This window comes from Apis laboriosa, unplaced genomic scaffold (genome assembly GCF_014066325.1).
Source record: "Apis laboriosa isolate Shangri-la unplaced genomic scaffold, ASM1406632v1 scaffold112_cov148, whole genome shotgun sequence".
Taxonomy (NCBI): Eukaryota; Metazoa; Arthropoda; class Insecta; order Hymenoptera; family Apidae; genus Apis; species Apis laboriosa.
The window spans coordinates 3,742,601-3,770,390 of record NW_025220865.1 but is presented as its reverse complement, the minus strand read 5'-3'; the positions used below and the strand labels follow the sequence as shown (position 1 = coordinate 3,770,390).

The 27,790-nt window shown below is 21.0% G+C and overlaps 7 protein-coding genes across 9 annotated transcripts; 3 read left to right on the top strand and 4 right to left on the bottom strand.

Annotated features, from left to right (window-relative positions):
* Positions 1-148: 148 nt before the first annotated feature.
* LOC122713718 (PRKR-interacting protein 1 homolog) lies at positions 149-1,552 on the bottom strand. The gene is made up of 3 exons (XM_043934444.1): positions 1,263-1,552; positions 832-1,011; positions 149-562 (listed from the first exon to the last, which is right to left on the bottom strand). Exons 1-3 carry the CDS (start codon positions 1,359-1,361, stop codon positions 194-196), a joined length of 648 nt encoding a protein of 215 aa, XP_043790379.1. The 5' UTR covers positions 1,362-1,552; the 3' UTR covers positions 149-193.
* A 744-nt stretch (positions 1,553-2,296) lies between these two features.
* LOC122713551 (E3 ubiquitin-protein ligase RNF25-like) lies at positions 2,297-6,232 on the top strand. 2 transcript variants are annotated; one of them, XR_006346505.1, is made up of 7 exons: positions 2,297-2,430; positions 2,511-2,582; positions 3,831-4,071; positions 4,371-4,589; positions 4,671-4,973; positions 5,174-5,392; positions 5,489-6,232. XR_006346505.1 is itself a non-coding variant. In XM_043934121.1 (6 exons), the coding sequence occupies exons 1-6, from the start codon at positions 2,405-2,407 to the stop codon at positions 5,339-5,341; spliced, it is 1,029 nt and encodes a 342-aa protein (XP_043790056.1). In that variant the 5' UTR covers positions 2,297-2,404; the 3' UTR covers positions 5,342-6,231. The 2 variants fall into 2 exon arrangements, 1 of the variants encoding a protein (XP_043790056.1); XM_043934121.1 differs by having other exon boundaries at positions 5,174-6,231.
* A 1,686-nt stretch (positions 6,233-7,918) lies between these two features.
* On the bottom strand, positions 7,919-9,680 carry LOC122713302 (tuftelin-like). Its single transcript, XM_043933641.1, has 3 exons — positions 8,399-9,680; positions 8,249-8,308; positions 7,919-8,167 (listed from the first exon to the last, which is right to left on the bottom strand). Exons 1-3 carry the CDS (start codon positions 9,581-9,583, stop codon positions 7,919-7,921), a joined length of 1,494 nt encoding a protein of 497 aa, XP_043789576.1. The 5' UTR covers positions 9,584-9,680.
* A 710-nt stretch (positions 9,681-10,390) lies between these two features.
* LOC122713479 (cytoplasmic protein NCK1) lies at positions 10,391-15,373 on the top strand. Its single transcript, XM_043933975.1, has 4 exons — positions 10,391-10,769; positions 12,172-12,404; positions 13,495-14,432; positions 14,579-15,373. The coding sequence occupies exons 2-4, from the start codon at positions 12,386-12,388 to the stop codon at positions 14,798-14,800; spliced, it is 1,179 nt and encodes a 392-aa protein (XP_043789910.1). The 5' UTR covers positions 10,391-10,769; positions 12,172-12,385; the 3' UTR covers positions 14,801-15,373.
* Positions 15,374-15,628: 255 nt separating this feature from the next.
* LOC122713445 (arf-GAP domain and FG repeat-containing protein 1) lies at positions 15,629-18,183 on the bottom strand. The gene is made up of 6 exons (XM_043933895.1): positions 17,909-18,183; positions 16,682-17,199; positions 16,412-16,606; positions 16,171-16,347; positions 15,975-16,093; positions 15,629-15,903 (listed from the first exon to the last, which is right to left on the bottom strand). The coding sequence occupies exons 1-6, from the start codon at positions 18,073-18,075 to the stop codon at positions 15,850-15,852; spliced, it is 1,230 nt and encodes a 409-aa protein (XP_043789830.1). The 5' UTR covers positions 18,076-18,183; the 3' UTR covers positions 15,629-15,849.
* Positions 18,184-19,002: 819 nt separating this feature from the next.
* LOC122713035 (probable phosphorylase b kinase regulatory subunit beta) lies at positions 19,003-25,179 on the top strand. 2 transcript variants are annotated; one of them, XM_043933165.1, is made up of 20 exons: positions 19,005-19,458; positions 19,559-19,674; positions 19,779-19,914; positions 20,007-20,214; positions 20,369-20,725; positions 20,804-21,001; positions 21,151-21,289; positions 21,374-21,654; positions 21,745-21,759; positions 22,235-22,465; positions 22,526-22,713; positions 22,810-22,925; positions 23,003-23,145; positions 23,232-23,364; positions 23,470-23,612; positions 23,700-23,902; positions 23,977-24,114; positions 24,213-24,453; positions 24,699-24,806; positions 24,912-25,179. In XM_043933165.1, the coding sequence occupies exons 1-20, from the start codon at positions 19,412-19,414 to the stop codon at positions 25,086-25,088; spliced, it is 3,318 nt and encodes a 1,105-aa protein (XP_043789100.1). In that variant the 5' UTR covers positions 19,005-19,411; the 3' UTR covers positions 25,089-25,179. The 2 variants fall into 2 exon arrangements, with proteins under 2 accessions (XP_043789110.1, XP_043789100.1); XM_043933175.1 differs by lacking the exon at positions 21,745-21,759 and having other exon boundaries at positions 19,003-19,458.
* An 80-nt stretch (positions 25,180-25,259) lies between these two features.
* Positions 25,260-27,186, bottom strand: LOC122713338 (pre-mRNA-splicing factor CWC25 homolog). The gene is made up of 4 exons (XM_043933696.1): positions 27,156-27,186; positions 26,704-27,043; positions 26,458-26,618; positions 25,260-26,353 (listed from the first exon to the last, which is right to left on the bottom strand). Exons 1-4 carry the CDS (start codon positions 27,171-27,173, stop codon positions 25,388-25,390), a joined length of 1,485 nt encoding a protein of 494 aa, XP_043789631.1. The 5' UTR covers positions 27,174-27,186; the 3' UTR covers positions 25,260-25,387.
* Positions 27,187-27,790: the final 604 nt, after the last annotated feature.

The following is a 27,790-nucleotide window of genomic DNA, read 5'->3' as shown; positions in this document are numbered from 1 at the left end:
TGTTTCAATTAATTAAAATGTAAACATTTTATAATTTTTTTATTTAAATGATTTTTCAAATTTTACTTATTATTAAATATATATATAATATTTTTTTCAAAATAATTTTAGCAGAATAAATATTAAAATTAAAATCATAATTTTTTATTTATTACTTTAATTGTTATAATTACTGCTTTAATCCAAATCTTATTTATTTTTGTTGAGGAGCTGAATTGTTTACATTTATTTCTATATATTTTGTATTACCAACTTTATTTTTATTTGTATTTGCAATAGAATTTGATTCTTCGGATTGACTAAAATCTTTTGAACTTAATATATTCTTAACTATTTTATCATTTTTATTATTTAATTCCTGTTTATTTAAATTTTCTTCTTCTGAAGAATATATATTATTTTCATTCTTGTTATGTTGTTCTACATTTGTAGTTTTTATCTTTTTCTTTTGTTTCCATTTCTGTTTTTTTTTTAATCTTTTTGCTCTTTTTTTTGCAGTTATTTCCTTAGCTATTCTTTTATTTTCTTCAATTTTTTTATGATATTCTGCATCTAAAAGTTCCTAATGAAGACATTAAATGAAATAAGGACAATTTTGTATTATTCATTTCTACTATTCATTTAATCTAATAAAAATAATTTTTATATTTGATAATATAAAAATTAATTATATAAAGTTAATAATATAATAATATAAAATTAATAATATAAAGTTTACTTCATGTTAAATAATTATATTTTAAAAATAATAATATGTGTATATAATCATGTATATAATCATAATAATATAACCATATAATAACTTATATTATAAATAAAATTATTTGTTACCTTATGACCCTTTTCTTGAATAAATTTTTGTCGTGCATATTCTTTACGTCTTAAATGTCTATACACATGAAATTCTCCACTACCAGCACCTGCACTACTACCCATTACATTACGAACAAATTCTGGTACTGTAGGTGTACTTTTAGCTTTAGGTCGTTCTGGTAATATAATAGGTTTTTCCTATTACAACAAACAAATAAACATTTTATATTAACAATATTAGGCATTTGAAAAGAATAAAATCAATTTAATACAGGAATCATAGATATTATATGAATATATCATATGAATATAGATTTATAAATTCAAAGTCATTAAAAATATGCAAAAAGATAGAAATGATTTGTATAATACTTCTTGTTTTGTTTGAAACTGAAAAAGAAAAAAATAAAAATATAACTAGAGTAATGTTTTAATATTTTGATATTTACCGGATTTTTCATCAATTTTTGAAGTTTTAATCGTTGTAAATCAATTGCTGTTTTTGCAACAACAGGTTTTTCTTCTTCTTTTTCTTTATTCTCTGGCATAATGACATATATTTTTATACAATAAAAAATTTTACTAATTTTATAATTTACACAACATTATCAAACTATAGTAATAAGAGGTTATATACATGATAACAAAAGTGAAACGTATAATATAAAATCAATATATTTAGTTGCAGCCATTCTTTACATACAAAACTAAAAATATAATTAATTATATAAAAATATATTACTACAATATAAACATTACATAAGAAATTTAATTATAAGAAATACTACAAAATATATTTTTTCATAAATAATTAATAACTTAAAAATATTTTATAATTATATATTTGTATGATATACTATATTATATCTTTATTTATATATACTTTATATTTCTTTTATATAAATTTAGTTAATATTTTTATATTTATATTAAATTTTTAATATAAATATTTCTCTATTTTTCTTTATTATTTTATTTTAATTATTATTTTATTATTAAGTGCTAACTTTTATGTTGTTTATTAAATATTGTTTGTTACATTTAACAGAGATAAACCTAAGAAAATTTAAGTACTAACATTACAATGATTTATTTCAATTACAAAATTTATTTGAAATAAGATTTATTTAAATAATTAATTATAATTAACAACATTTTTATTGTAACTGACTTTTAATAGTATTATTAAAATAAATACGATTAAATTAATAGAATTTATATTATAATATACTTTAATATATGACGTGAATACATATTTTATTATATATTATATTTTATTATATGAAAAATATTTATTATAATAAGAATATAAGTACTTTATTAAGAATTTTTTTATTAAGAAAAGCAAAATTAAATCATTTTTTACTAACAAAAATATAATTTTTGTAACTATAATAGTAACTATAGTAACATTACTAATAATTCTGAAGTGATCCAGTTGGTAACAGTAATAGTAGCAGAAGGCTTTCAATATTGACGCACATTGACGCTTATTGAGAATCCTGTAATCGTCGAAGACTAACAAAATTGTATTGTCAAATTCAAAGTGATTTTCACGAGACAAAATATACTATTGCATATTCTAAAAACAATGTCAGAGACGATAATAGACGAAAGGTAATTTTTATAAAATCTTAGATTAGATATGCTTTGATAAATATTCAATTTTTTGAAATAGATGTTAAAATATTTTGTAGAGTAACCGATGAAATCGAAGCATTAAAAGCAATTTTGCTTGATGATGAGTTAAATATAAAGGAAAATGATAGGTAAGTTTTTTCTATAAGAAATTTGATACTTGTAACCTAATAATTGAATCAATTGTCATTTTAAACCTTTTAATCATTATAAATTATAAAGATTTAATTTATAATAAAAATATATTTTTTTCAAAAAATAAATATAATAGTTAAGCATATGATTTATAAAAATTCAAATTTAATTGCAAAATAATAATTGTTAATTTCAAAATTTAATGAATATATTTTTTAAAAGTAAAATATATTTGAATTTTAATTTTAATTTTAAAAATTAATATTAATTTTAAAAATAAATTAATTTAAATTAATGTTAATTTATAATATTATTATTATAATGTATTATAATCTCATATAATTTGAATTATAATTTTTTTGAATTTATTAATTCATTTAAAAATAAAATTACATTTATAACATTATGTAAAAGCATGTTTATTTTTTAAATCTATATATTTATTAATTATAATAATGTTATATTCATAATTCTTAATATGATACAAAATCTTAATATTATAAAATCTTTATAATATTAGCATGTTTATAATACTTCATATTATTTTTATTATTATTAATTAATTATTATTAATTTTTATTAATTATTATAAAAATATATTATAAAATATATATTATATAAATTATAATAAAAAACAAAAATTTATGTTTTTCAAATATATAAGTATATATAAATTTAAATTTTCTAAAAATAAAAAAATTTAATTATTAAAATATTAAAATATTAAAATATTCAAATATTCAAATATTGTATATATAAAAAATCTGTAAGTACAAAGAAATAATTTTATATGTTTACAATTACTATATTATTATATAATAATAATTGTTATATATATTATATACATAATATACATAATATATTATATACATATATATATATAATAATAATGTATAATAATAAATGTTAAATATTGTAATATAACATATATAGAACAAAATTATCTTTATAAAAAGAGTTATTAGTTTATTTTTATTATTTTTTAATCTATTTATATTTTTTTCTTAAATATTATAGAGAGAGAAAAAAAAAGCATTACGTGTTTTATATTATATTTATATTTATATATATTTATATATATTTTTCTTTTTTATTGATTTTATATTTTATTAATTAATATTTAATTATATAGCCATTAATTATATATGTGATTATATATAAAATTATTAGTTAATTAGTTTTAAAATTATTAGTTAATTTATTGTTAGTTTTATTATGAATTATGAAAATCAATTTTTTTTCAGAGGTGAACCAGAATATATTGAGACTGTATTATTTCCTTCAACTGGTGAAGATTCACAGTCTCAATATGTTTGTGTAACACTGATTGTTCAGTTACCTGCAGGATATCCTGATATATCACCTACTATTAATCTCAGAAATCCAAGAGGTTTAGATGAAAATACTGTGAGACTTATGCAATCAGATGCAGAAGCAAAATGTAAGAATTTTATAGGTCAACCAGTTATGTTTGAACTCATTGAGGTATGTAATACATATTAAAAATAATCAATTTGTAAAGTATTATGATTAATATATTTTAAAATAACAATATATATTGAAATATATTAAAATATTGAATTATATATTATTATATATGTTATATATTATATAAAAAATATAAAAAAAATATATTTTTTTATATTTTACAAAAAAATATATTTTTAAATTTTATTACTATTAAAAATATAATTTATATTGTTATTTATTAATGTAATTTAATTACAAAATTATTATTTTAATGATTATATATTCATTATATTAATGTGATATTATTATAACAGTTAATAAGAGAACACCTTACAAGAAGTAATCTTCCAACGGATCAATGTGCCATATGCTTGTATGGTTTTCGGGAAGGAGATGAATTTACAAAAACTGAATGTTATCATTATTTTCATTCACATTGTTTAGCAGCACATGTTGCTGCTGCAGAACGATATTATAGAGAGGAGCAAGAAAAATTGCCTCAATGGCAACAAGATACTACTAATAAATTTCAGGTAATATTATTTAGCTCATATAATTTGATATAAACAAAGTTGAAATATTGAATGACCATTAAATATATTATAATTTTATAGGCTATATGTCCTGTATGTCGAGAATCCATCAATTGTGATGTAGAAAGTTTATGGTCTGCTCCACCTCCAATTGATGTTGAAGCTGCTATCGATTTTTCAGTAACTGCAGAATTGAGAGAATTACAAAAGCAGATGGCAGCATTATTTTTAAGACAACAAGAAAGGGGTGGTATAATTGATTTAGAAGCTGAAGGTGTAAAAACGTTAGTTAGAACCGAAGATGAATCTGGTGCTACAACCGAAGGACCCAATCCTCCAGGAACTAGTGTAAATACCTATTCAGTGCAACCTGTTAATCAGATGGTATGTTAATTATATGTTAATTATATTATATAAACATATATTTTTATATAAATATTTTAATTGTTTTAATGAAAAATGTGTATAGTTGGGAATAGAATTAATATTTATGATGTTTAATTTTACTAATATACAAAATTATATATTATATAAAATAATTTAATTATATATTATATAAAATTGTTTTCTTTTAAATATCACAGTCAAAACAATCTTCACATCAAACTCAAAATGCTCACTATCAATCAAGACAATTACATCATAATTACCATGGACATAATAATCATGGACATCGAAATAGAGGTCGTGGACGAGCTCATTATCGCCGACAATTTGACAGACTTAGACAAACGGAATCTACTCCCAGATGACAATGGGTTCGAGATAAATTATTTACTGTCTGGTCTCCTATTTTGCTAAATGTATACAATAATATGAATAGCATTAGTAGCATAATTATGTATGTATTATATAACAATTATTTAATTTTAAATTACTTTTATATTATGATATTATAGGTTTTATTGTTCAACAACATTCCCGTTATAACGTAATGGCGTATAAAATGGGATATGTTAAAACTTCCAAGGACTGTCTGTGTAGACTGAAGCCATGGTGCTCTTTTAAACGATCTACAATCGTACAAAGTTAGTTCTTTTTTTTAGTATAAATATGTATACAGAGCTGTAAGTACTGTAGCATATTACAAACAAATAAAAAAAAAATATATACGCAATCAAAATAGTATATTAAAAATATTTTATACTAGTAATTTAAAATTTAATGATCTCAAAGCATAAAAATAATGTATCGCTTCTAAATCAATAATTTTCAAATAAATTTAACATAATTTATAATACTCATTTTCATGTAAAAATTATTAATAATATAGATCGTGCTATATAACAGAGCAGACATGGATCAGTATTTAAACAGATATTTGTTTATTCCTTTTGAAGGAATCAAAAATTTAATTTTTGCTCTATGCATACAAAAGCAATGTAAATCCTTAGTAAAAATATGTAATGCTATTATATATCAAATTTAACATATGAAATATACCTTTCAAGAGTTGAGAATTTTGATTTAATGCATGAATCAACCACTACTTCTGAAACTATTCAAACAATGCACATTAGCCTATTTTCAATGCAGAAAATTTTTTCCGCAAATATGTAATATCTATATTCAAAGAATGTAAGTTACTTTTGTAATTTATTTGTATTTAATTTTACTATTACTTTATTTTTAAATATCTTAAAGAGATTTATTGTAAATATTTTTTTATTATATGCAAAAGAAGATTTTATTGATATGTAAAAATCTTCTTTGTAAGTGTGATATTTATAAACAGTATAAAATAAGAAAAAATTAAAAAAAAATAATTATAATTTTAGATCATTCCAATTCAATTAAATTAAGATATTAATTTTGTCATAATTATATAATTTTTTTTTTTAGAATAATAAATTTGAATTAAAATTAATTATACGTTATTAAGACTATTATGATGTCCAAGAATAGAAAATGCTTTTCTAAATGTCAAAATATATTAGTAAAATTATGTAAATTTCGTTACAATTAATTATTACCTTTTTTTTAAATAGAATATGAAGAAGTAATTTTATGCATTTTTTATATTTTATATATATATATTTTTAAATATAACTTATCTCAATTAAAAATAAAAAATAATTAAAATACGTAATTGAAAATTATAATAAATTAATATTTTATATTTATTTGCTTTTATTATATATATTATATTATATATATATAAAATATGTTCAATATGAGAATTAATTGCAATAAAAAATTGCAATAAAAAATTGTTTTTATACAAAAATTTTAACTTAATTATATTTCAAATATTTTTTTAAATTTATTTTTTTAACTAAAGAAGAATATACCTATCTTCTTGATGAATTTATATTTCATTTTTTAAAGAAAATCAGATAAAAAAGAATATTTTTAAATTTTATTTTGATTTTAAATAATATTTATTTATATATCAAAAAAAGAAGATATTTCAATTATATTTAAATTCATATTTTAATATATTTACAATATAATTTTTCGTTTCTTTTTTTATATTTATAATATTGATATTATATTCATCTGTGATATTTTCAAAAAGAAAACTATATTTCAATTTCTACTATGCTTATTTTATAAATATATGTATGTATATGTCAGAAATTAAAATTTGAGAATTCATTGCATATTTGTGACTATAAAATATTATAATCTTGATATTTGTTTCTTATCAATGTAATAAAAATATTTAATGGAAAATGTTTTAAATTATAGTAATATTAATAATTGCAATAAACATTTTTCCATGAATAAAATTGTAATGTACACTAAATTAAAAATAAAATAAATTATAAAAATAATATATATATTGTTTTTGATTAATATAAAGTATTTATATTATAAACAGTTTAATAAAAAATTCTAAATAAAATTTATTTTTCTATTATATATTCATTTAAAATGCATTTAATTAACATATAGAATTTAAGATAAAAATTATAAGAATTTTTAAATGTAAATAATATTAATACATTTATATTCTTATCTTTATTCTGAATTAAAAAATATGATCTAGTAATAATGTAACAAAAATAATAAAATAATTTATTTTTATTATATATATATATATATGTTTAAAATTTTACAACAATACTTTTTATCTTCAATTAAAAACGTACATTTGTTAGACTTCATAAAATATTTATACAAATAAATTTTCAACTTATAATATTTATAACAATTATAAAATTACTAAAATTAATAATAATAATAATAATAATAATAATAATAATAATGAGTTTAATTATATCAATTTTTAATTTATAATGATTTTTTATAAATGTTTAATACATAATTTGCAATTAAATCACAAATAATTAAAAATAAATAATAATTAGTAAAATAATTAAATACTATATAGTGCATTGTTCTTTCAGTTTATTAAGTTTTAATTTTAAATGTTCAAGTTCTGTTTGTACTGGCTTATAAAAATCTTTAAATTGCAGCAAAACATTAGATGCTGTATCTAATAATACTGGATTGATAGATTTAGGTGATGGAATGTCTATAGAAATGGAACTAACAATACTGTTATCACCATATCCTTCATCAATACTTTCATCTGAATTTTTTGTTAATGCTTTCAATTGATCTTTTAAATCCTATAAAATAATATAATTTTAATATCAGATTATTTAAAAAAAACAAAAAATTATGTATAAAAAATTAATAGTGAAAATTACTTTATTTCTTATTAAAACTTGTTTTAGGCATTCTTGTAAAGAAACATCCATTTTATTTTTCTAAAACAAAATATATATAAAATAATTATATGTTATTTCTCCAATAAATTTTATTAATTTTATATAGATATTATAAATATTATTTTATACCATATTGTTCAAATGTCCCTTGATTTGAATACCATGAAGTTTATTTTCTAAAAATTTTATTTTTCGTTTCTCTTGCCTAAGTTTTCTAATTAAAGCAGTGTTAGCTTCATATGATAATGTTTTTAAACGCTTATTTTCATTTATTATATCTTGCATTGAATTTAATTTTTCCTCTGCTTCTATATTTTTTGATTTTAGAAGCTTATATTGTGCAATCATTTTTGTTAATTGTAATCGCAATTGGAAGATTGCATCTTCTATTTGACTTTGTTCTTGCTTAGAAGAAAATAGAGTAGTCTGCAATGTTTCATTCTCAGATTTCAACTTTTGAATTTCAAGTTGTGCTTTACGCAATGTATTAACAGTTTGATTTTTTTCAGTTTCACATTTTTGTATATTTTCCTCCATAGTTGTAATTAATATACGTTGCTTGGCTAACGCATTTTCCATCAATGCTTTAGAAACTTCATTACCTAAAAATCGTTTTTCTAATGCTTTTAACTCTGCCTTTGTACTTTGTAGTTCATCTTCTGTTAATTCTAACTTTGTAGAAACATCTGGAGAACTAGAAGTAGTACTAATATCTAATGATTTTAAAATATTATTTGATTGATTTTGTGTCTTTAAATTTTGTATTTCACATTCCAAATCTTGTTTTTCTTTTTGATGTTTTTGAAGAAGTTCAATATAATCTGTATTCAATTGCTTATATCTAGTATTTATATTTGCTATAGTTTGTTGTCTCTGTTGTAAAATTCCTTGATAAGTATCAATTTCTAATTGTAAAGTCTTCTTGTTTGCTTGTAACCCATATATTTGAGACTGATACCATTTTACAGATGTTTCTGATGAATCTAAATGATTATTTACATCTGTTAAAGTATTTTGTAATTTTTGTTTTTCTTGAATTACTAATTGCATTTCTACATACAATTCTGTTATTTTTCCTTTAAGCCCTTCATTAGCTGCAATTCTGGCATTGAGTTCAATGCGCATATTTTCTAAATCTATTCGAAATCGTTCATTTTCTAATTCTAGTAATGCAATACGTTTTGACAATTCTATATTTGAAACATCTGGTGTTGATAAATGTCTAATATGAAATTCATCACTTATTAATTGCAGAGAATCTGTTGATGTAGCAGAATCTAATTCTGCTTTAAATGAATCAGACAAATTGTCCATTATTTTAAATTATATAATAATTTAATATGATTAATGAAAAACTTTTTTAAAATTTTCTTTCATTAAATACAATCATATTATCAATAAAGTATAATTTAATTTTATAATATTAAAATATATTAATCCATTAATTTAATCCATTAATTAATCCATTAATTCTATATTCTTTTAGATTTAATAAGATATATTTATTGTATATATTTCATTTTGCTAAATTTTTATATATTTTTTTTAATATTAAATTAATAAATATAAAAGATACTAAACATGACATATGTCAACATAAGTTTCTATATTCTTAGATGTCACGTTTGAGAGAAATACGACTATCATGTTAACATACTATTACAAACAAACACAAACATATAATCTAGAAATCTAAACTTATTATACATATTAATTTGTTTAATTTAAATGTAAATCTCAGATTTTAAATATCTACTTTGTGGAAAGAGCATAACTATTACTATATAATTTCATGAGAATGAACTTTGTATTAAAAAATTGTATTGAAAGTATTGTTATTTAACATTAAAAATTATAATAAAGGATTAACATTTTTTATATATAATTTATCATTTTCGATTTTTTAAAAATTAAAAAGTATATTATAATAAAAATATAAACAAAAATAAGAAATTAGAAAGTAACCTATCGATTGTACGACTGAATTTATGAATAAAAATACTAAAATTATTTTATATCATGGCGCCAGCATCGTATTGGATGCAATTCACAGAGACGATAATCTTAGTTGCGCGCATGGTCGTTCAACGTCTTTGGATTAAGGGTGGGTCTGTTCTTTTTTCGGGAGGGGTCATGTAAATGTCTCTAAGTATAATAATTAAAAAATACAATAATATCCATATCTTACATATATTTTGTATGGATTTATGAAAATTAATATTGTGGGTAAAAGTGTTGATATTGTATTTCTGTGTTCAATGATTATTGACAACGTGACAGTGACCAAAACTTTTTGTTGGATGGAGTTTTCTACGATTTGTGCTATCTTTCCCTAATTTCCAAGCCCCCTCTTTATTCGACCCGATTCCCCATAAAGATTCATTCCCCTATATACTCTAGTCGCTCCCGTTCATGGCGGCCCAGGGTGGGGGAAAACAAGCTGTATAACGACGTAAAATTTCGAAGCTTGTATGCAGGAATATGTCTAGTTTAAAAATCGGTAAGCTAATATTTATTTGTTTTTTTCAATAATAAAACAAGAAATTATCTTATTTCATAAATAATAAAAGGAACGGCTGAGTTAACTCGTGCTAATTGTTGCCCCTTTGCATCCAACACGCTTCTACTTTGCTTTTGTAGTATGGTAGACAAGAAGGCAATGAACGTACTCTATATACGTGCTTCGAGAATTACCAGTTCTTTTTTAAGTTTTACGCGAAGGGGAACAGAAAATAATTATCGTATACACGTTCCTTTGCGTATGTAAATATTTCACAATGGGCGGCACATTCGCGTGTTTTATCAAATCATCGCTTATGACGTTTGTCGAATTTTATAATATATAAGCTATTTATAGTTGAAATTGTATTACAATTCTTTTTTTTCAATTTTTTCATAAACTTTTTCCATTTTTTTCTTATACATACCTATAAAATATTAAATAATATTTTGTATTCATTTTTTTTTTATAGATATTTTTTTATTTTATAAATTTTTTATTTTACTTATTATTTTCATCATATGTTTTGATTCTTAAATGATTTTAGTAATATTTTTTATATGTTTTTATATTATTTTATTTTATAATATATTGTAGATAGCATGAATGTTTAATGTTCTTTTTATCAATCAATGATAGTATTGAAAGTATTTTATTTTTATATTTTTTTAAATAATTTTTATAATTTTTTATTGAAAAAATACATTAATAATATTAAGTTTAATAACAATATTTAATTTAAAATTATATTTAAAATATTTATTTAATATATATCTGTATATATATATATATATATATATATATATATATTTCTAGTATTAATGATTTAATTTATCTTATCTTATCTCTAAAATATATTTTTTTTTAACAATTATATATACTTATCTTTAAAGGAAGATATAGTTTTTAATTAAATTTTATATTTTTTTAAGTTATTTCATTCATGTATTTATATAATTAATTTATAAAAATATATTAATATTTCTAAATAATATTATTTTATATATATAAATATATAAATTATGTATATATAAAACATAAAATAGATTTTATTATCTTTATTCTTTATATATAATTTATTATTTTTAAAATTATATTTTTATATATTATATAAATTTTTTTTAATAATAATTAAATTATATAATTTGTATTAAGAATATTTAATAATTATTTATATTTATAGTTATATTAAAAAAATTATGAAGATAATTTATATTAATAAAATAAGTATACATATGTTATTTAACAAATAAATATATTTTTTAATCAATATTTTTTTAATCAAATTTATATATATTTATATAAACATATTGTATCATTTTTTTTGTGATATAAAAAAATATTATATTTTATAATATATCTATATGATATCAAGTTAATGATTGTTTTATTTTTTCTAAAGTGTTGGTAATGCACTTGCTTGCCCTACCCTTGAGAACGATGGACTCTGAGCAAAGAAATCAGCAGGTATATCAACACTAAACAAAAAGCTAAAGAATGAATGCCTGCTGCACTCACGCTGCCAACACAGAACAAGCAGATTTAATATTTATTCAAGTAGTGTGTGAGTAGCAGCTACTCACGCCACACTCAGACGTATATATCTGTTTTCGCACATGGCAGCCATGAAGCATGGTACGTTTTATTCTTGTATGCTTTGCTTTGTATGTAAATTTGTTTTAATGGCCATATAATTTATCAAGAAAAAAAAGTTAATTAATACATCTTTAATATATCTTAAAATATATTTCTAAGTAAATAGTCTATATTTATTTTTTTATATTAATTATATTTGAGAATATTATAACAATGGACTAAAAAAACTTAGAATAATTTTTTAAACAATTAAATACATAACATATATAAAGGTTTTTAAATTTTCAGCTAACTAATAATATTTCATAGTAAACATCAATTTGTTGATGTAATTTAAATAAATTAATTTATAATATTGTTTATTTAGTAATTTTTTTTAATTTCAGAGAAATATAAATTATAAATTATAATGTATAAATTATTTTTAAATATCTTAAAAAATAATTATAAAAAATATATTATAAAAAAGCAAATATAAATAAATTATAAATAATATAGTTTATACTATATTATACTATTATATTACAACTATAATATATTTGATATTTTTTATTATTTTTGAAACACATTTACTTAATACAGATATTATTTTATATATATTTAGTAATTTTGCATTACAGATAACATTATACATATACATAGTTTTTTTTTAATTTAATTAATACTATTTATGTCTCTTTTTTCTTGAGAAAGATATTATAGAAAATTATGAATAGATAACAATTTAATGTCATTAATTGTATTCATTTAGGTATTATATAGTATAAATTCTGGATATATTAAATTTTTTAATATATTAGATTTCTTATTTTTTAAATTTCAATATTATTTATTTTTTTCTTTATTATTTCTTAATTAATATTATTATCATTAAATATATTAAATTTTATAAAATATTATTTATTTTATTTATGTTCATATTTAAATAATAAGTTTTCTATTTATATATAATATGATATTTTTAGGAATATTCTTTTTATTCTAATAATTTTATATTTAAAAGTTAGGAGTATTACTAATCAAATTTTCATATTCATTATATATTTTGTGTATTATAGAAAGATTATATTATTTTTAAAATTATAATAAAATATGAATTAAAAAATTTAAAAAATTTAACCATTTTCAGGCAAGACAAGTCAAGACGACGTATGCTATGTTGTCGCCAAATATGATTATGGAGCACAAGGTGCTCAGGAATTAGATTTACGTAAAAATGAACGTTACTTGCTTCTTGATGATTCTAAACACTGGTGGAGAGTACAAAGTGCGCGAGGGCAAGCTGGTTATGTGCCAAGTAATTATGTCAAGAAAGAAAAACCATCTCTTTTTGATAGTATCAAAAAGAAAGTCAAAAAAGGTTCTGGTTCAAAAACTCTACCATCCAGTAATTCACCATCTAGAGCTGTGGAATCTCCTATTATGGCTAGGCGCTTACCTGCTGATCCAAGTGAAGCAATAGGCACAGCAGTTGTCAAGTACAATTATCAAGCACAACAAGCAGATGAACTATCACTTGTTAAAGGTACTAGAATCTTAATATTGGAAAAAAGCAACGATGGTTGGTGGAGAGGTCAAAGTGGTACACAAGCAGGCTGGTTTCCATCAAATTATACTCAAGAAGAAGGAGATGCAGATGATACTCTTCATACATATGCAATGGCAGAAAATGTTCTTGATATTGTTGTAGCACTTTATTCATTTTCTTCTAATAATGATCAAGAACTATCTTTTGAAAAAGGTGATCGTTTGGAAATCCTTGACCGTCCGCCAGCAGATCCTGAATGGTATAAAGCACGAAACAGTCAAGGTCAAATAGGTCTAGTACCACGTAATTATCTTCAAGAACTCAGTGAATATTTGACTCAACCATATCGTGAAAGAGGAATGACAAGTAGTGAGATTAGTACAGGAGATTCCCTTGAAAGAAGGCCAGATCCTGGTGATAGACCACATCTTGTTGGAAAACCTTGGTACTATGGTAGCATTTCACGTTCACAATGTGACACTTTATTGAATCAACATGGTCATGATGGTGACTTTTTAATTAGAGATAGTGAAACTAATGTAAGTATAATAATAAAAATTATTTTAATTCAGTTATTTTAAACTAGTTTATTTGAATTATTATTCTACTAACAATAATAAATAATACATTTTTAATAAATTTTTATAATAAAATATTTTTATTTCTATATTATTATAATTTTTAGGTGGGAGATTATTCAGTATCTTTAAAAGCTCCAGGTCGTAATAAACACTTTAGGGTACATGTGGAAGGAGCATTATATTGTATTGGTCAAAGAAAATTTCATACATTAGACCAATTAGTAGATCATTATCAACGAGCGCCTATTTATACTAATAAGCAGGGTGAGAAATTGTATTTGGTGCGCCCATTGCCAAAAGGCAACCCCAGTAGTAATGGCTGCTAGGTGAATTCGTGCCATGAAACGGTCCATGCGCTTTGGAATGTATCTCTGGGATACACAATGCCTGCCTAGTAATATCAATATCACACATCTCGTATGTTTATACATAATTAATATAATTGGTGAACTCATATATTAGTGTTTCTTGATTGTTTGTCCATTTACACTGATAAATAATTTATTACTCTAAGTAATTGCCATCAACAATCTTTATCATTCATTGGAGCTTCCATACTATTTAGCAAACAAAGCTAAGAAAAACGAAACATTTGTACGGCAGCTATATGACAATTGACTAGTTGACACACAAAGCTTCTCATTATATCTACATATAATTGTAAAACACGACCGACCATGTTATTACAATTAATATATTTACAACTACGCGTAATGTAGACTGCAAGTATAATGATCAAATAATGGTTAATTATCATGCAATTATGACCGGTTAAGTGAATCTCTACTCTGAATCTATTGGTATTGAATTATGACAAAGACTAAGTGTTCATTTGTGATTTTGTATTTATTAGAAATTTTTAAGTAAATAAACTATATTTAAGTGTGCATCAGGTAAAATCTAGTTCTTTTACAATCCTTTTATTATTACTATATATTTTTGTTTACTATATTTATATTTAAATATGTAATAATTAGAAATATATAGAAATTAAATATTTTTGTTTCAAATATTTAAAATATGTACATATTTTAATATATATTCTAAAAAAGAAAAAAAATATATATTTTGACTCAAATACTTTAATAATATAAATGAATCAAATTAAATTAAATTAAATTAAGGGATAATTTTACTAGATAACTAATACATGATTGGTAACAAATATTAATCTTTATTTATTTAACGTGTATATTATATTCATAAATAAAAGTATTATTTAGTTATATGAATAAGAGATTGGTGCTCCTGTAGATAAAAATTAATGGCACTAATTGCCAATAAGGTCACATATATAAACAATTGCCCTAAGCTAAACATATTTTAGGTCTATATTATTTGTTCGTAATTCCATTAAAAACTTATGCTTATTTAATCATAAGAAAGGATTGTTCGAATTTCTTGTCATGTTGCTCACACCAGAACCAACCTAAAAAAACTTGTATGTTTTTAAACATTTATGTATGGATATATATCATAAAAACGAAAATACTATTATACCATAAATGGATTTGCATGATATGCAGGAAGAGTTGGTTGCCATACTTTATTTGTCATTAATTGACTAAATTGAATTACATCTCTGTTACTAGATGGTCCAATACCTACCCATTGTGGATCTAAAATATTTATATTTTTTTTAATTATTTTAAATTCTGGACACATTGAATTTTTTATTATTTAAATTAAATCTTACCATTATTCACAGGAAATTGTACTGGTTTAAAAGGATTAATAGGATTGTATAAAGAAGTATCAATTGATTGTGTATTATTATTAACTACATTAGATGGTCGCCATAAATCACCAGTTGTAAATGGATTTGAAATTACATTTGTAGTTTGATTTCCTACACTCCAAATTGAATTTGTAGCTAAAAAAAGAACAATATAATTCTGTAAAATTTTAATAAATTATTTATTGCCATATGGATATACCATTATTAGTATTCCATGTAGATGTATTTAATGTTGTTGCAGTATCATCTTTCAATTGTATTTGCTTCATTAAGGAATCTAAGTCTTTCAGTGCCGCATAACGATCTTCTGATGGAGGTACATGTGTACCATTTGCATTCATTGTATTAGTCAAATTTCCTGTAGTCTGACTAAGTGGACTTAAGGATTCAACATCTAAAAAAAATTATTTGTTAATATACAAATTTTATTGTACTAATATGTAGAAATATAAATATTGATTCAATTTACTTGTATTTTTTGGACTATTAAAAACAGGATTGTTGTCAAAATTGGCAAAGAATGGCTGAGGTACAATTGGTTGACTGAGTTTACTTGCAGGTGTTGTATTAATAAATGGATCAGGAACTTTGCTGAAATCAGCTACAAAATCTGTCGAAAAATTATTAAAATTAACTGACTCAACATTGTTTATTTTTGAAGTTGATGTGGAAGATAATGTAGATGTTCCAGAATGTGGAACCCTTGGAATGTTGATTTGATTAGATGATTGTGACTTTTGATTTGAGTTTTGATTTGCCATGGATGGATCCAAATAATATCTTTTAAGTTCATATTTTGCACTCATTAAATCTTTCATTTTTTGTTCATCTTTTGTATCTAAATTTTGAGATGAATTTTGATTCATCAAACCTAACCATATTCTTCTGCAATATTCATTACCACGTTCCTTTATAAAATCTATTTCCTCTTGTGTAAATGTTGCCATAGAAATAGACTTTACTCTATGTGGTGGTGTTAAACCTCGTCTGTAATTTTAAATAAAATTATTAAATAAATAAAATATAATAAAAATATAAAATTCATAAAATAATTATTTATAATTTTTAAATGAAAAATTGATAGAAAATCTGAAAATAAAAAATATTATTTACTGTTAATATTTTTATATTTTATATTAAATATATTTATTATATTTAATAATTTAGCCATTTGTTTCATCTAATAATTATATATATTATAATTAATTTATATTGTCTTCATAAAAAAGCTAAAATAATTATAATATAGATTATACAAAATAGCTACTGATTTTCTATATTATTTGAAAAAGTATATTTTGATCATTGTTATCAACTACTACTACTACGCATAAAGAAAATACTGATGCTGATAGTTAACTTCCTGACTGTAAACATGAACATTTAACAGAGATCTATAATCTTTCCAATATAATATATTCAGTACATATGTTTCAACAAAATTTATTATTGATTTGTATAAAAAATATTTTTAGTTAAGATTAAAACCTATTTAATGTATTTGAAATGTTGACATTTATCTAATAAATATTATAATTTTGTAATCATTAAATATCATAAAAATTGTAATATATATTTTATCATTTTTATTTATAATATAAAGAAATCTTGAATAAAATAATTTTTAAATTATTTCCTTTATAAGAAAGAAGATTTGATACACTTTATGGGCTTCTTATAAGTAATGAGTACTTACAGCATACCAGAACAAGAGGTACAGACGAATGAACCGATTGTCATGTTGACGTAAGTTGGGCCTCGTTGATGGCAGTCAAAACATTCTTTATTACCAGATTGCGAAACCAGTTCGCGTAATATTTTCAAATTCTTCTCGTCTTGCTTTCTTTTCGCGGACGCCATCATATACGAATGTATTTTATAATTATAAACGGAACAGAGACGCAACCGCTCTCGCGCTCTGCTTGCGGAACTGACTCAATTTTCTGTCACGACAGTCGTGCGTGTTCCGTAACACATTCTAAAAATGTTTCATAAGAAAACAGATCAAACGTAGAATATGTTAGCAATGATTTTTTATGGTTGATTTTCACTCATTAGAATTCTCATTTTTATGAGAAAATACAAGAGTTCATTGGTCAGATTTTATGAACTACAAGTATATGTAATTAAAAGAATGTTTTAAATTATAAATAATAGTAAATATATATATACAAATTTATTTTTAATTTAAATATATAATAAGATATGACCAATATATTTTCAAATATTTTTTAATATTTACAAAATTATTTAAAAAATATAATAGATATTAATGAAAATTAATATTTTAAAAATTATATTTAAATAAAATGAACGACAATTGTATCAATAATGAATTTTATTTATAATTAATAATTATCTCATTAAATATTACATATTTAAATTAAATAAAAATTAAATAAAAATTAAATAAAAAAAATAATTAATATATATTATGCATCATTCAATTATTATAAAAAAAAAAATGATATGATATATAATATTATTATATAGCGTAAAATATAAATATTATGTAATTTTTTAAATATTTATGAATGTATATGTATTTGTGTTATACTTATCTAAAAATAAAATAAAATTAAAATTAAATATTTCATCTTAAGTATTTTCTAAAATTATTAATAAAATGTGTTTGCTAGTATGATTTAATAATAAACTAAAACAAAAGTAATTATTGCAAAAATTCAAGTATAATTATAACTTATATAAAAATCTTCGGAAATTTTTTATTTTGATTTATTCATATAATGAAATAATGAAAAATTGAAAAATACTTCAAAATATAATTGTTAAATTTAAAAATTTTTCGGTTTATTTTAAAATAAGTTAAGAATAAATCTATTAACTGTTTCAGTTTCTATTTATAAGTTAAAGATAGCAAATAGCTTCTGTGTGCCAATTACATAGATAGTTTGATTATAGTATCAGTAAAATAAGTATTCAAAAGAACACAGTCAAGGTTAATGCGCGTATATGTATACGATAATCAAAGAAAAAACTTGTTATTATTTTAGTTATATAGTTACCTGCAAATGTAATTATTTCGTATTGCATTAAATTTATTTTAATTATTAAATACTTTATTATAAATAAATGTTATCGATTTTAAAGAAACAAATGGAAATAATTATTACTATTATTAAATGAATATGCGCATTACTAAATAAGATCAACTTTAAAAAAAGTTAAATTGATCATTATGAATAAAATGACATCTCTTGCGACAACACCTATGAATACAAAAAGGTTTAGTTCTGTGTTTTATAAAAGAAAATGTGATTTAAAATATAATTAATTTATTTTTAATTGTAATTAAATTTTAAATAATTATTTTTTAAATATATAGATCTCATATCAGAAATGCACGTCAAGGTAGTGTTATTGATTTGGATATTGACATGTTTCTCAAGATATCCAATTATGAAGATACAGTTAGACAACTTGATATCTATTATGGAATTGGTATGAAAATATTTTTATATTATTTTTTATTATTTATGTTATATTATAATATAAAATTACAAAAAACAACATTATAAAATATAAAAATTATATATAATTTTTAGTTAAAAGACAATTATTACGTTATCAAAGTTGCATAACAGGTCTTTTTCCACAAATTTCAAATGATAAAGTAGTTGGAAGTGTAAGAGAAAGTATTTATTGTGCTGCTGCTATATGGAGTTTGTATCAAGCATATAGGTATTAAAATAAAATCAATAGTTTAAATTTAATATTATCATTATATTGCATTATTATATAATATTTAATAAATAATATATTATGTTCTTTAGACGTATAGATGATGATCGTGGAAAATCTTATGAACTTGGACAATCTGCTGTAAAATGTATGCGTGGAATTTTAGAATGTTGGGTAAAACAGTCACCTCGAATAGAATTATTTAAACGTAATCAATGTAATCGTTTTGCTCTACATTGTAAATTTCATTTAGATACTGGTGATGAAATTTTTAAAGATGCTGACTATAATCATTTACAAGTAATTATAATTTATATAAATATAATTAAAAGAAAATAGATTTTATTTAACATTATATGATTTTTATTTGATCAAATATTAAAAGATAAGCATTAACAATGATTTTCTAATACAATTATCTGTTATACAATTAAAAAATATTGATTTTTTGCAGATTGATATTGTTTCTCTATATTTGATATTTTTGGTACAAATGATTTCTTCTGGATTACAAATTATATATACTCAAGATGAAGTAGCATTTGTGCAAAATCTTGTTTATTATGTAGAAAGAGCATATCGTACACCAGATTATGGCATGTGGGAACGTGGTAGTAGATATAATGATGGTACACCTGAAATACATGCAAGTTCAATTGGTATAGCTAAAAGTGCTCTTGAAGCTATTAATGGATGTAATTTATTTGGAGAAAAAGGAGCTTCTTGGTCAGTTATATATGTTGACATTGATGCACATAATCGAAATCGTAGTATTTTCGAAACAATGCTTCCAAGAGAATCAAGTTCTAAGGTAAAGTTGTTTTTATAATATAATTTTTTATATATTTTGTTTAATAATATATTATAATATAATACAATACATATTTAGAGTGTAGATATAGCTTTATTGCCAACAATATCTTTTCCTGCATTTGCTACTCATGAAGATGTATTGTATAATGAGACAAAAGCAAATATTGTTAGGAGATTAAAAGGAAATTATGGATTTAAAAGATTTGGCAGAGATGGATATAAAACAGCTATAGAAAACAAAGATCGGCGATATTACAAATCTGGTGAAATCAAGGTCTCTGATGTATTTGATTGTTAGTATATATTTTTGAAAAGTGCTTAAATAATTTCATTATGCATAATTTCTATTTGTTTATTTTTTATAATTCTCTTTATTATAATATTAAGTGATTATAATATTAAAAAACTTTTTTTTTGTTGTAGGAATTTGATAATATAGAATGTGAATGGCCTTTATTTTATATATTTATGATTATTGATGGTGTTTTTAAAACTTTGCCAGAACAAGTAGAAGAATACCAAAAATTGTTAAAAGAAAGAATATATAAAGATATGAATGGAGGTATATTGAAAAATATATAAATATAGATTTAATTATAATGATATAGAATTATAAATATAATATTATATTTTATTTAATTAATAGATCCTGTAATACCTATGTATTATTATGTACCTGAGGAAAATTTAGAGGCAGAAAGAAATGATCCTGGTAGTACGTATCGAGTGTCAAGCAATGAAGGCAAAGGTCAGAAAAATTCTGCAGATACAGAACTTGGGCCCATGTATTTATGGAATCAAGCTATGTTTATAATTGCTCAACTACTTACTGCTAGTTTATTACATATTAATGAATTAGATCCAATTAGACGTTATCTGCCTTCATATAATAGACCACGAAAAGCTGGAAGATATTCAGCTTTCCAAGTAAGTAATAATGTAATTTAATTAGCATATTTATTAAAATATATTATAATTAGTTGCATAAATTATTTGATACATATTTGTTTCATGCAGGCTAAACCAAGTATTGTAAGTAAATATGTGTAGTATAGTATATTTTGCAGTATTTTTTTTTAATGCTTGACAATTAAATTTATAATAGCTTTATAATTTTAATTAAATAATATTTATATATTTGAAGCTTTTAAACAAATATAATATATGCTTGAATAGATTAGTAGATTTGTATTAAATTAATTGTAGTGTTAAATGTATACTATTTGTTTGATATTAATATCAAATTATTATGTTAATTGTTTATTATATAAATATTTTAATAAATATACATTCAAAGCTGTTTAATAATATAGTGCATGAAGCTTGAATCAAGGCATGATTTATTTGATCATTTATTTTTTTAAGAATCTTCTTTGAATTTCAAATCTTTTGATTTTAGATATATTTAGACATGAAAAAATTTAAATAATAATATTAGCAATATTCTTTATATATTATTATAATGCATGATTTATCTATATATTACTATAAGATTTTTTTATATTAGGGTACTCATACTGATCTTGTAGTACAAATTGTTCTTATTGCTGAATCTATGAGATTACAAGCTATGATGGCAACATATGGTATTCAAACACAGACACCACATGAAGTAGAACCTGTACAAATATTATCATCTACACAATTGGTAAAAGTCTATGAAAAATTGGGAGTAAATACTAAATTAAATTTACAAGGCAGACCAGGAAGACCTATTGGATCTTTGGGTACAAGTAAGGTATGTTTAATATATAAAATAAAAATTTTATAAAAATCATCAATATTTATTTTTTTGTAGATCTATAGAGTATGTGGTATGACAGTACTTTGTTATCCTCTAATATTTGAAGTGTCAGAATTTTATTTGTACAGAGATATGGCTTTATTAATTGATGACATTAAAACTGAGCTTCAGTTTGTAGGCAAATATTGGCGACTTTCTGGTCGACCCACTGTATGTCTTTTAATTCGAGAAGAACATATGAGGTATTTATTAATTTTATTAATTTTTAAAACAATTATTAATATATTAAAAAATAATTTGTTAATGTACATAATTTTTTACATAAACTTTTTATTTAGAGATCCACAATTTAAAGAAATGCTTGATCTTTTTGCTATGTTAAAAAAAGGATATTGTGATAAAACAAAAGTACGAATTGGTCGATTACAAAATCTCATTTCTTCTTCTTGTATTGGTAATAATTTAATATTTATATAACTATATCAATATTTATTGTTAAATATTAACAAAATTAAATTTTTTATACTATAGAACATTTAGATTTTATAAATACTATAGAAACAGATCTTGAACTTAGTCAATTTAAACAATTAGAACATGATTATATCGGATATCAAAGTTTAACGGATGTACCTAAAGCTTTAACTTATACAGAAGATACAAAAGATTATTCAGTAAGTATCTGTAAATAAATATTCTGTAATAAATAATCTATATATATATATATTTTTTTGTTTATTTTCATTATTTCATGTTTCAGTATTATATAAATGAACCATTGTATAATATATTAAATGAAATTCGTAATAATAAAAGCTTGTATAGTTTATGTCAACTTTATGGTATTTTATTAAAACGAGAAGGAATTAACTATGAAATTAATGGGATAACGGGTATTAAATTTACATTCTTTAGAAATAATATAAATTATTATTTAATAATATTATAAATAATTTGATTATTTAATTATTGATTTATTTTAATTAATTTCATTTTAGTTGAAAATCATTTAAGATCATTATATCAACAAGCAGGTTGTCTTAGATATTGGATGGTTGTTCGTTATTGTAGTAGTTTATTACATCATACTGTTGATAGCATAAGTCCTTTTATAACTGGAGTTCTTGTTAAAGGAAAACAGGTATTTTGAATTAAGTAAACGATTATTAATATATTTAATAATATAATTAATATTAAAATTTTTGTATTAATAATTATTTAATATTAGATAACAGTTGGAGTAATTGGTCAAGAAGAAACAGTATTTGATAAACCAATGACACCTATAGAAATTCAGTCAGTTATGTATTCTACAATTCAACCACATAATGTAGTTCAAACTGTACTTCAACAAGAAGTCTTATTATATTGTGGTCGACTTATTGGAACAAATCCAGAAATGTTTAAAGGAATATTAAAAATTCGTATTGGGTATATATATATATTTTTTAATAATATTAAAACTTAATATTTATATTAATATTAAATACTTTTCATATTTATAGATGGGTTTTAGAAGCAATAAAGCTTTATTTACAAATGTTTGTTAAAAATATTAAACCAATTGAAAATTATAGTCCATATGAAATTCGACGATTTCTCATAAAAGTATTAACAGTTAAATACTGGGCTAAAGATGAAAAGTATACCAATTTATTTATACAATATTTAATTAAATATATATTATATACATATATATTTCTATATATATTAATATATTTCTTCTATATATTTGTATCAGACTTACAGTTTTAGGACGCAGAAAAATTGAAGGTTGTTTATGTAGAGTACCTGCACATTTTTATAATCATGTTTGGGAAGTATTAATGCGTTGTCCAGATGGTATTTGTGTTAATGGACGAGAATTACCCCAACAACCTACTTTGTCTAATATGACTCGTTCAGAACTTACATTTGCTTTGTTTGTGGAATCTTTACTTCATAATATACAATTGCCAGAATATCGACAAATTATTGTAGAGGTAATTTTTTTTTATTTACTTATTTTATAAATTTTTTTAATCTAAGAATGCTAAAATTATAAAAATTTTTGGAAGCTTATATTATGTTTTTATTAAAACAAATTAATTATGATTTTATTTAATCTTCAATTTTTATATTCGTGGAAAAATATATAATATAAAAAAATATTATATACTTATACATATTATATATTTTATATTTATTTTACATATAATATGTATAAATTTATAATGTTTTTTTATAGTTACTCACTATAGTGTCAACAATTTTACTTCGAAATCCAGAATTAAGTTTTCAGAAACAATTGAATCTAAATAAACTCGTTGAAGATAGTTTCTTCATGTATTGTAAGGTATATATAATATATAATTTTATACATACAATTTAATATACAATTTTATACATAATTCAATATTCAATATTATTAATAATTGTATTCAATTTTTTTTGTTTGTAGGATCATAATTTAGAAAAAAATGCTGATCAATCATTATTTTTTTCTGCTAATTATTCAATAACTACAGGATATCTTGCTAGAGCTGTAGTTAATAACATGCTTACTGGAGGATGTTTTGCAACTATTAATGATATCAATGATGCAATTGAAAATAGAGAAACTTGCAAAATCACATAAAAAAAATGTCTTTTATCATAATAAATTATTATGTAAATATATTAAAAATTATATTAATATATAAAAATGTAGTATTTTCTTAGTATATATATTTCTTCAATAAAAATTTATATATCAGATACTATCATAATATTATAAAAGTTATAAAATACACAAATATATATTAAAAGATATATATATTTTTATAGATTACATTTATAATTCTTATTACTTTTATATCTCTTACATTTATAATTCTATATTTACTAGAAATAATTCGATGAAATTTACATAATTGTATAAATTTAGATCATTTAAAATCACCTTCTAGCGAAATTTATATCCATAGCTCCTCCAGATCGCTGTATATTATTTATATTAGCTTTAATTCTAGAGGCAACTGTACCTATATCTGCAGCAACTGCTAATTGTTTTCTAAGAAAATCTTGATTATATACTTTTCTATTATCTATTTCTTTTTTTTCTTCTTCGCGATATTTTTTAACATTTTGTTCTCTTTCTTTATCTCTCCATGTTGCATTTGCTATCATTTCTTGCCTACGTTGTTCTTTTTCTTCTTCTGTAAGATTTTGTTTCTTCTTAAAATTCCATTTATCTCTATTTCTGTCTTCTTTGTAATATTTTTTAGTTCCATCAGAAGATAATTTAAAATATGTTTCTTTTTGATGTAATTTCTTTGAAATATTTTTATCTTTATCTTCAATATTACTTTTATTATTATACTTATTCTTAAAAAAATTATTTTTTCTATTTTGAGGACTTTTTAAACGAATTTTTTTGTCTGTATGTTTAGTTATGTCTTTTTTATATAATTTATCTTTTCTTTCTTGAATTGAACTATTATCACTTTCTCTGCTTAAACTACGAGTCCTAATATATTTTTCATGTAATTTATATTCTTTTTCTTTTTTATCATATATAGATTGTTTTTCCTTATTATATTTTGTAATTTGAATATTTATCTCTTTACTTTTATTTCTTTTTTTTTTATATTTTTTTATATGTTTATTATTTTCACTTTTTTCACTACTTTCTGATTTGCTACTTGAATTATCATTCTCTTCTTTTAAATTTCTTTTTTGTTTATGTTTTACCTTTTTCATTGATTTTATTAAATCTTTATTATTAATTTTTTCTTTTAATTGTTTATATTTAATAGCCAATAATAGATCTAATTGTGCTTCATCATCACTATCTATATCTTGTCTATTTCTTTTTTTCTTTTTTTTCTTTTCACTTTTATCTTTTTTTGTTTGCTGTTCCAACTTAAAATTAATAATGAATAATTAATTGAATAATAATAATAAATAAATATTATTAATATTACTACTAATAATATTACTGTATTAAATCAATATTATTTACATACCAATTGTCTTAATTGTTTTAATTTAACAGGATTTTTTAATAATTGATTTCTTGTTTCCATCTCTTTTTTTTTAATAGCATATAAAGGATCTTCTTGCATTTTTCTTACTAAATCCACTTGTTCATTACCAGAAAAAAAACGTAATGATGGTGGAATACATTCTAAAATTATATAAAATTAATTATATATATTGATCATTAATTACTAATGATTTATAATATTATATATAAATATAAAAATTAATACCATGTTCAACATGATTTCTTGGTACTTGATTTATTTCAGTACCCTTTTCTACTTGAACCATTTGTTCAAAAGATTTATCAATTGGTCGTCCAAGTAAATATTCTTCTCTATTAATTAAATGATTTGGTCCTTTATACATCCAATCCAATTTTTTGTCATCTTTTTTTTCAATCACACCTTGTTCCATTGCATATTTTTTTATATCTTCTCGATCTTTTTCTATTTCTATTTCTTTTTTTAATTCAGCTATTTTTTTCTTTTCTTGACATTGTTGTTGTTCTGCTTTCCAAACTTTTTCTATGTTTTTCATAGTAGATGGATGCCATGATTTTTTTAAATTCTGTTATAAGTTTTATTAAACAAAAGCATAGAATTATTATATTTTTATTTATATAATAATAATATTTTTATGTTATATTTTTAAATATAATTTAAAACTATGATTATCTTACCAAATCTCCTCCACCCATTTTTAATCGAAAATAAGATATAAGATGAAATATATTATTATAATTATATTTAAATTGATATATTTACTATTTTCTTATTATATACGACATTTAAAATTAAAATAAAGCTATTTTTCTTTAAGGAATATTATTTTTGACAGTATTATTTCTCTATCGGTTTTTTAATATCATACTGGCAACCATTTTGTCCCGATATCTAACAATTCTGCTCATATTCATATCGTTAGAGAAATATATAGTAATAAAATTTAAAATATTTAATGGCGCGATATTTAAGATTCACATATTATTAAAAAGTATTATTAAAAGTAAAGGTAAAAAGAGAAGTTTATAAAAATATAAATTATTAAAAAATATAAATATAAATATATAACAAACTATATAAAGATTATTTAGAGAATATAAAAATTTTAATTATTATTTTTGATATTTTAATTTTATTTTTTTTACTTACTTTTACTTTACTTTTAAAACTTAATTAAAACTTTTAAAAAATATATAATTATTTTTAATTTATAAGTTATAACTTTATTAACTATTTAAATAATTTTATAATATAAGTACATTATATGATTTTAAATTATTTTTATACTTTTTTATTTTTATACTTTACTACT

Bases quoted from the DNA above. Each gene is read 5' to 3' on its own strand.
- LOC122713479 (XM_043933975.1), top strand. The intron at 14,433-14,578 runs GTAAGTATAATA...TATAATTTTTAG, and splicing joins TTAGAGATAGTGAAACTAAT to GTGGGAGATTATTCAGTATC.
- LOC122713035 (XM_043933165.1), top strand. From the start codon at position 19,412: ATGAATAAAATGACATCTCTTGCGACAACACCTATGAATACAAAAAG. The intron at 19,915-20,006 runs GTATTAAAATAA...TATGTTCTTTAG, and splicing joins AGTTTGTATCAAGCATATAG to ACGTATAGATGATGATCGTG. The intron at 23,903-23,976 runs GTATATATATAT...TCATATTTATAG, and splicing joins ATATTAAAAATTCGTATTGG to ATGGGTTTTAGAAGCAATAA.
- LOC122713718 (XM_043934444.1), bottom strand. From the start codon at position 1,361: ATGCCAGAGAATAAAGAAAAAGAAGAAGAAAAACCTGTTGTTGCAAAA. The intron at 1,012-1,262 runs GTAAATATCAAA...TTGTTGTAATAG, and splicing joins AAAAATTGATGAAAAATCCG to GAAAAACCTATTATATTACC. The intron at 563-831 runs GTAACAAATAAT...TGTCTTCATTAG, and splicing joins TTCAAGAAAAGGGTCATAAG to GAACTTTTAGATGCAGAATA.
- LOC122713302 (XM_043933641.1), bottom strand. From the start codon at position 9,583: ATGGACAATTTGTCTGATTCATTTAAAGCAGAATTAGATTCTGCTACA. The intron at 8,309-8,398 runs GTATAAAATAAT...ATTTTGTTTTAG, and splicing joins AGGGACATTTGAACAATATG to AAAAATAAAATGGATGTTTC. The intron at 8,168-8,248 runs GTAATTTTCACT...ATTATTTTATAG, and splicing joins AAGTTTTAATAAGAAATAAA to GATTTAAAAGATCAATTGAA.
- LOC122713551 (XM_043934121.1), top strand. From the start codon at position 2,405: ATGTCAGAGACGATAATAGACGAAAG. The intron at 4,590-4,670 runs GTAATATTATTT...ATAATTTTATAG, and splicing joins ATACTACTAATAAATTTCAG to GCTATATGTCCTGTATGTCG. The intron at 4,974-5,173 runs GTATGTTAATTA...TAAATATCACAG, and splicing joins TGCAACCTGTTAATCAGATG to TCAAAACAATCTTCACATCA.
- LOC122713338 (XM_043933696.1), bottom strand. The intron at 26,619-26,703 runs GTATTAATTTTT...ATATAATTTTAG, and splicing joins AAGAAATCATGTTGAACATG to AATGTATTCCACCATCATTA. The intron at 26,354-26,457 runs GTATGTAAATAA...ATTAATTTTAAG, and splicing joins TAAAACAATTAAGACAATTG to TTGGAACAGCAAACAAAAAA.
- LOC122713445 (XM_043933895.1), bottom strand. From the start codon at position 18,075: ATGATGGCGTCCGCGAAAAGAAAGCAAGACGAGAAGAATTTGAAAATA. The intron at 17,200-17,908 runs GTAAGTACTCAT...TTAAAATTACAG, and splicing joins ACCTCTTGTTCTGGTATGCT to ACGAGGTTTAACACCACCAC. The intron at 16,348-16,411 runs GTATATCCATAT...TTCTTTTTTTAG, and splicing joins TACATGGAATACTAATAATG to CTACAAATTCAATTTGGAGT.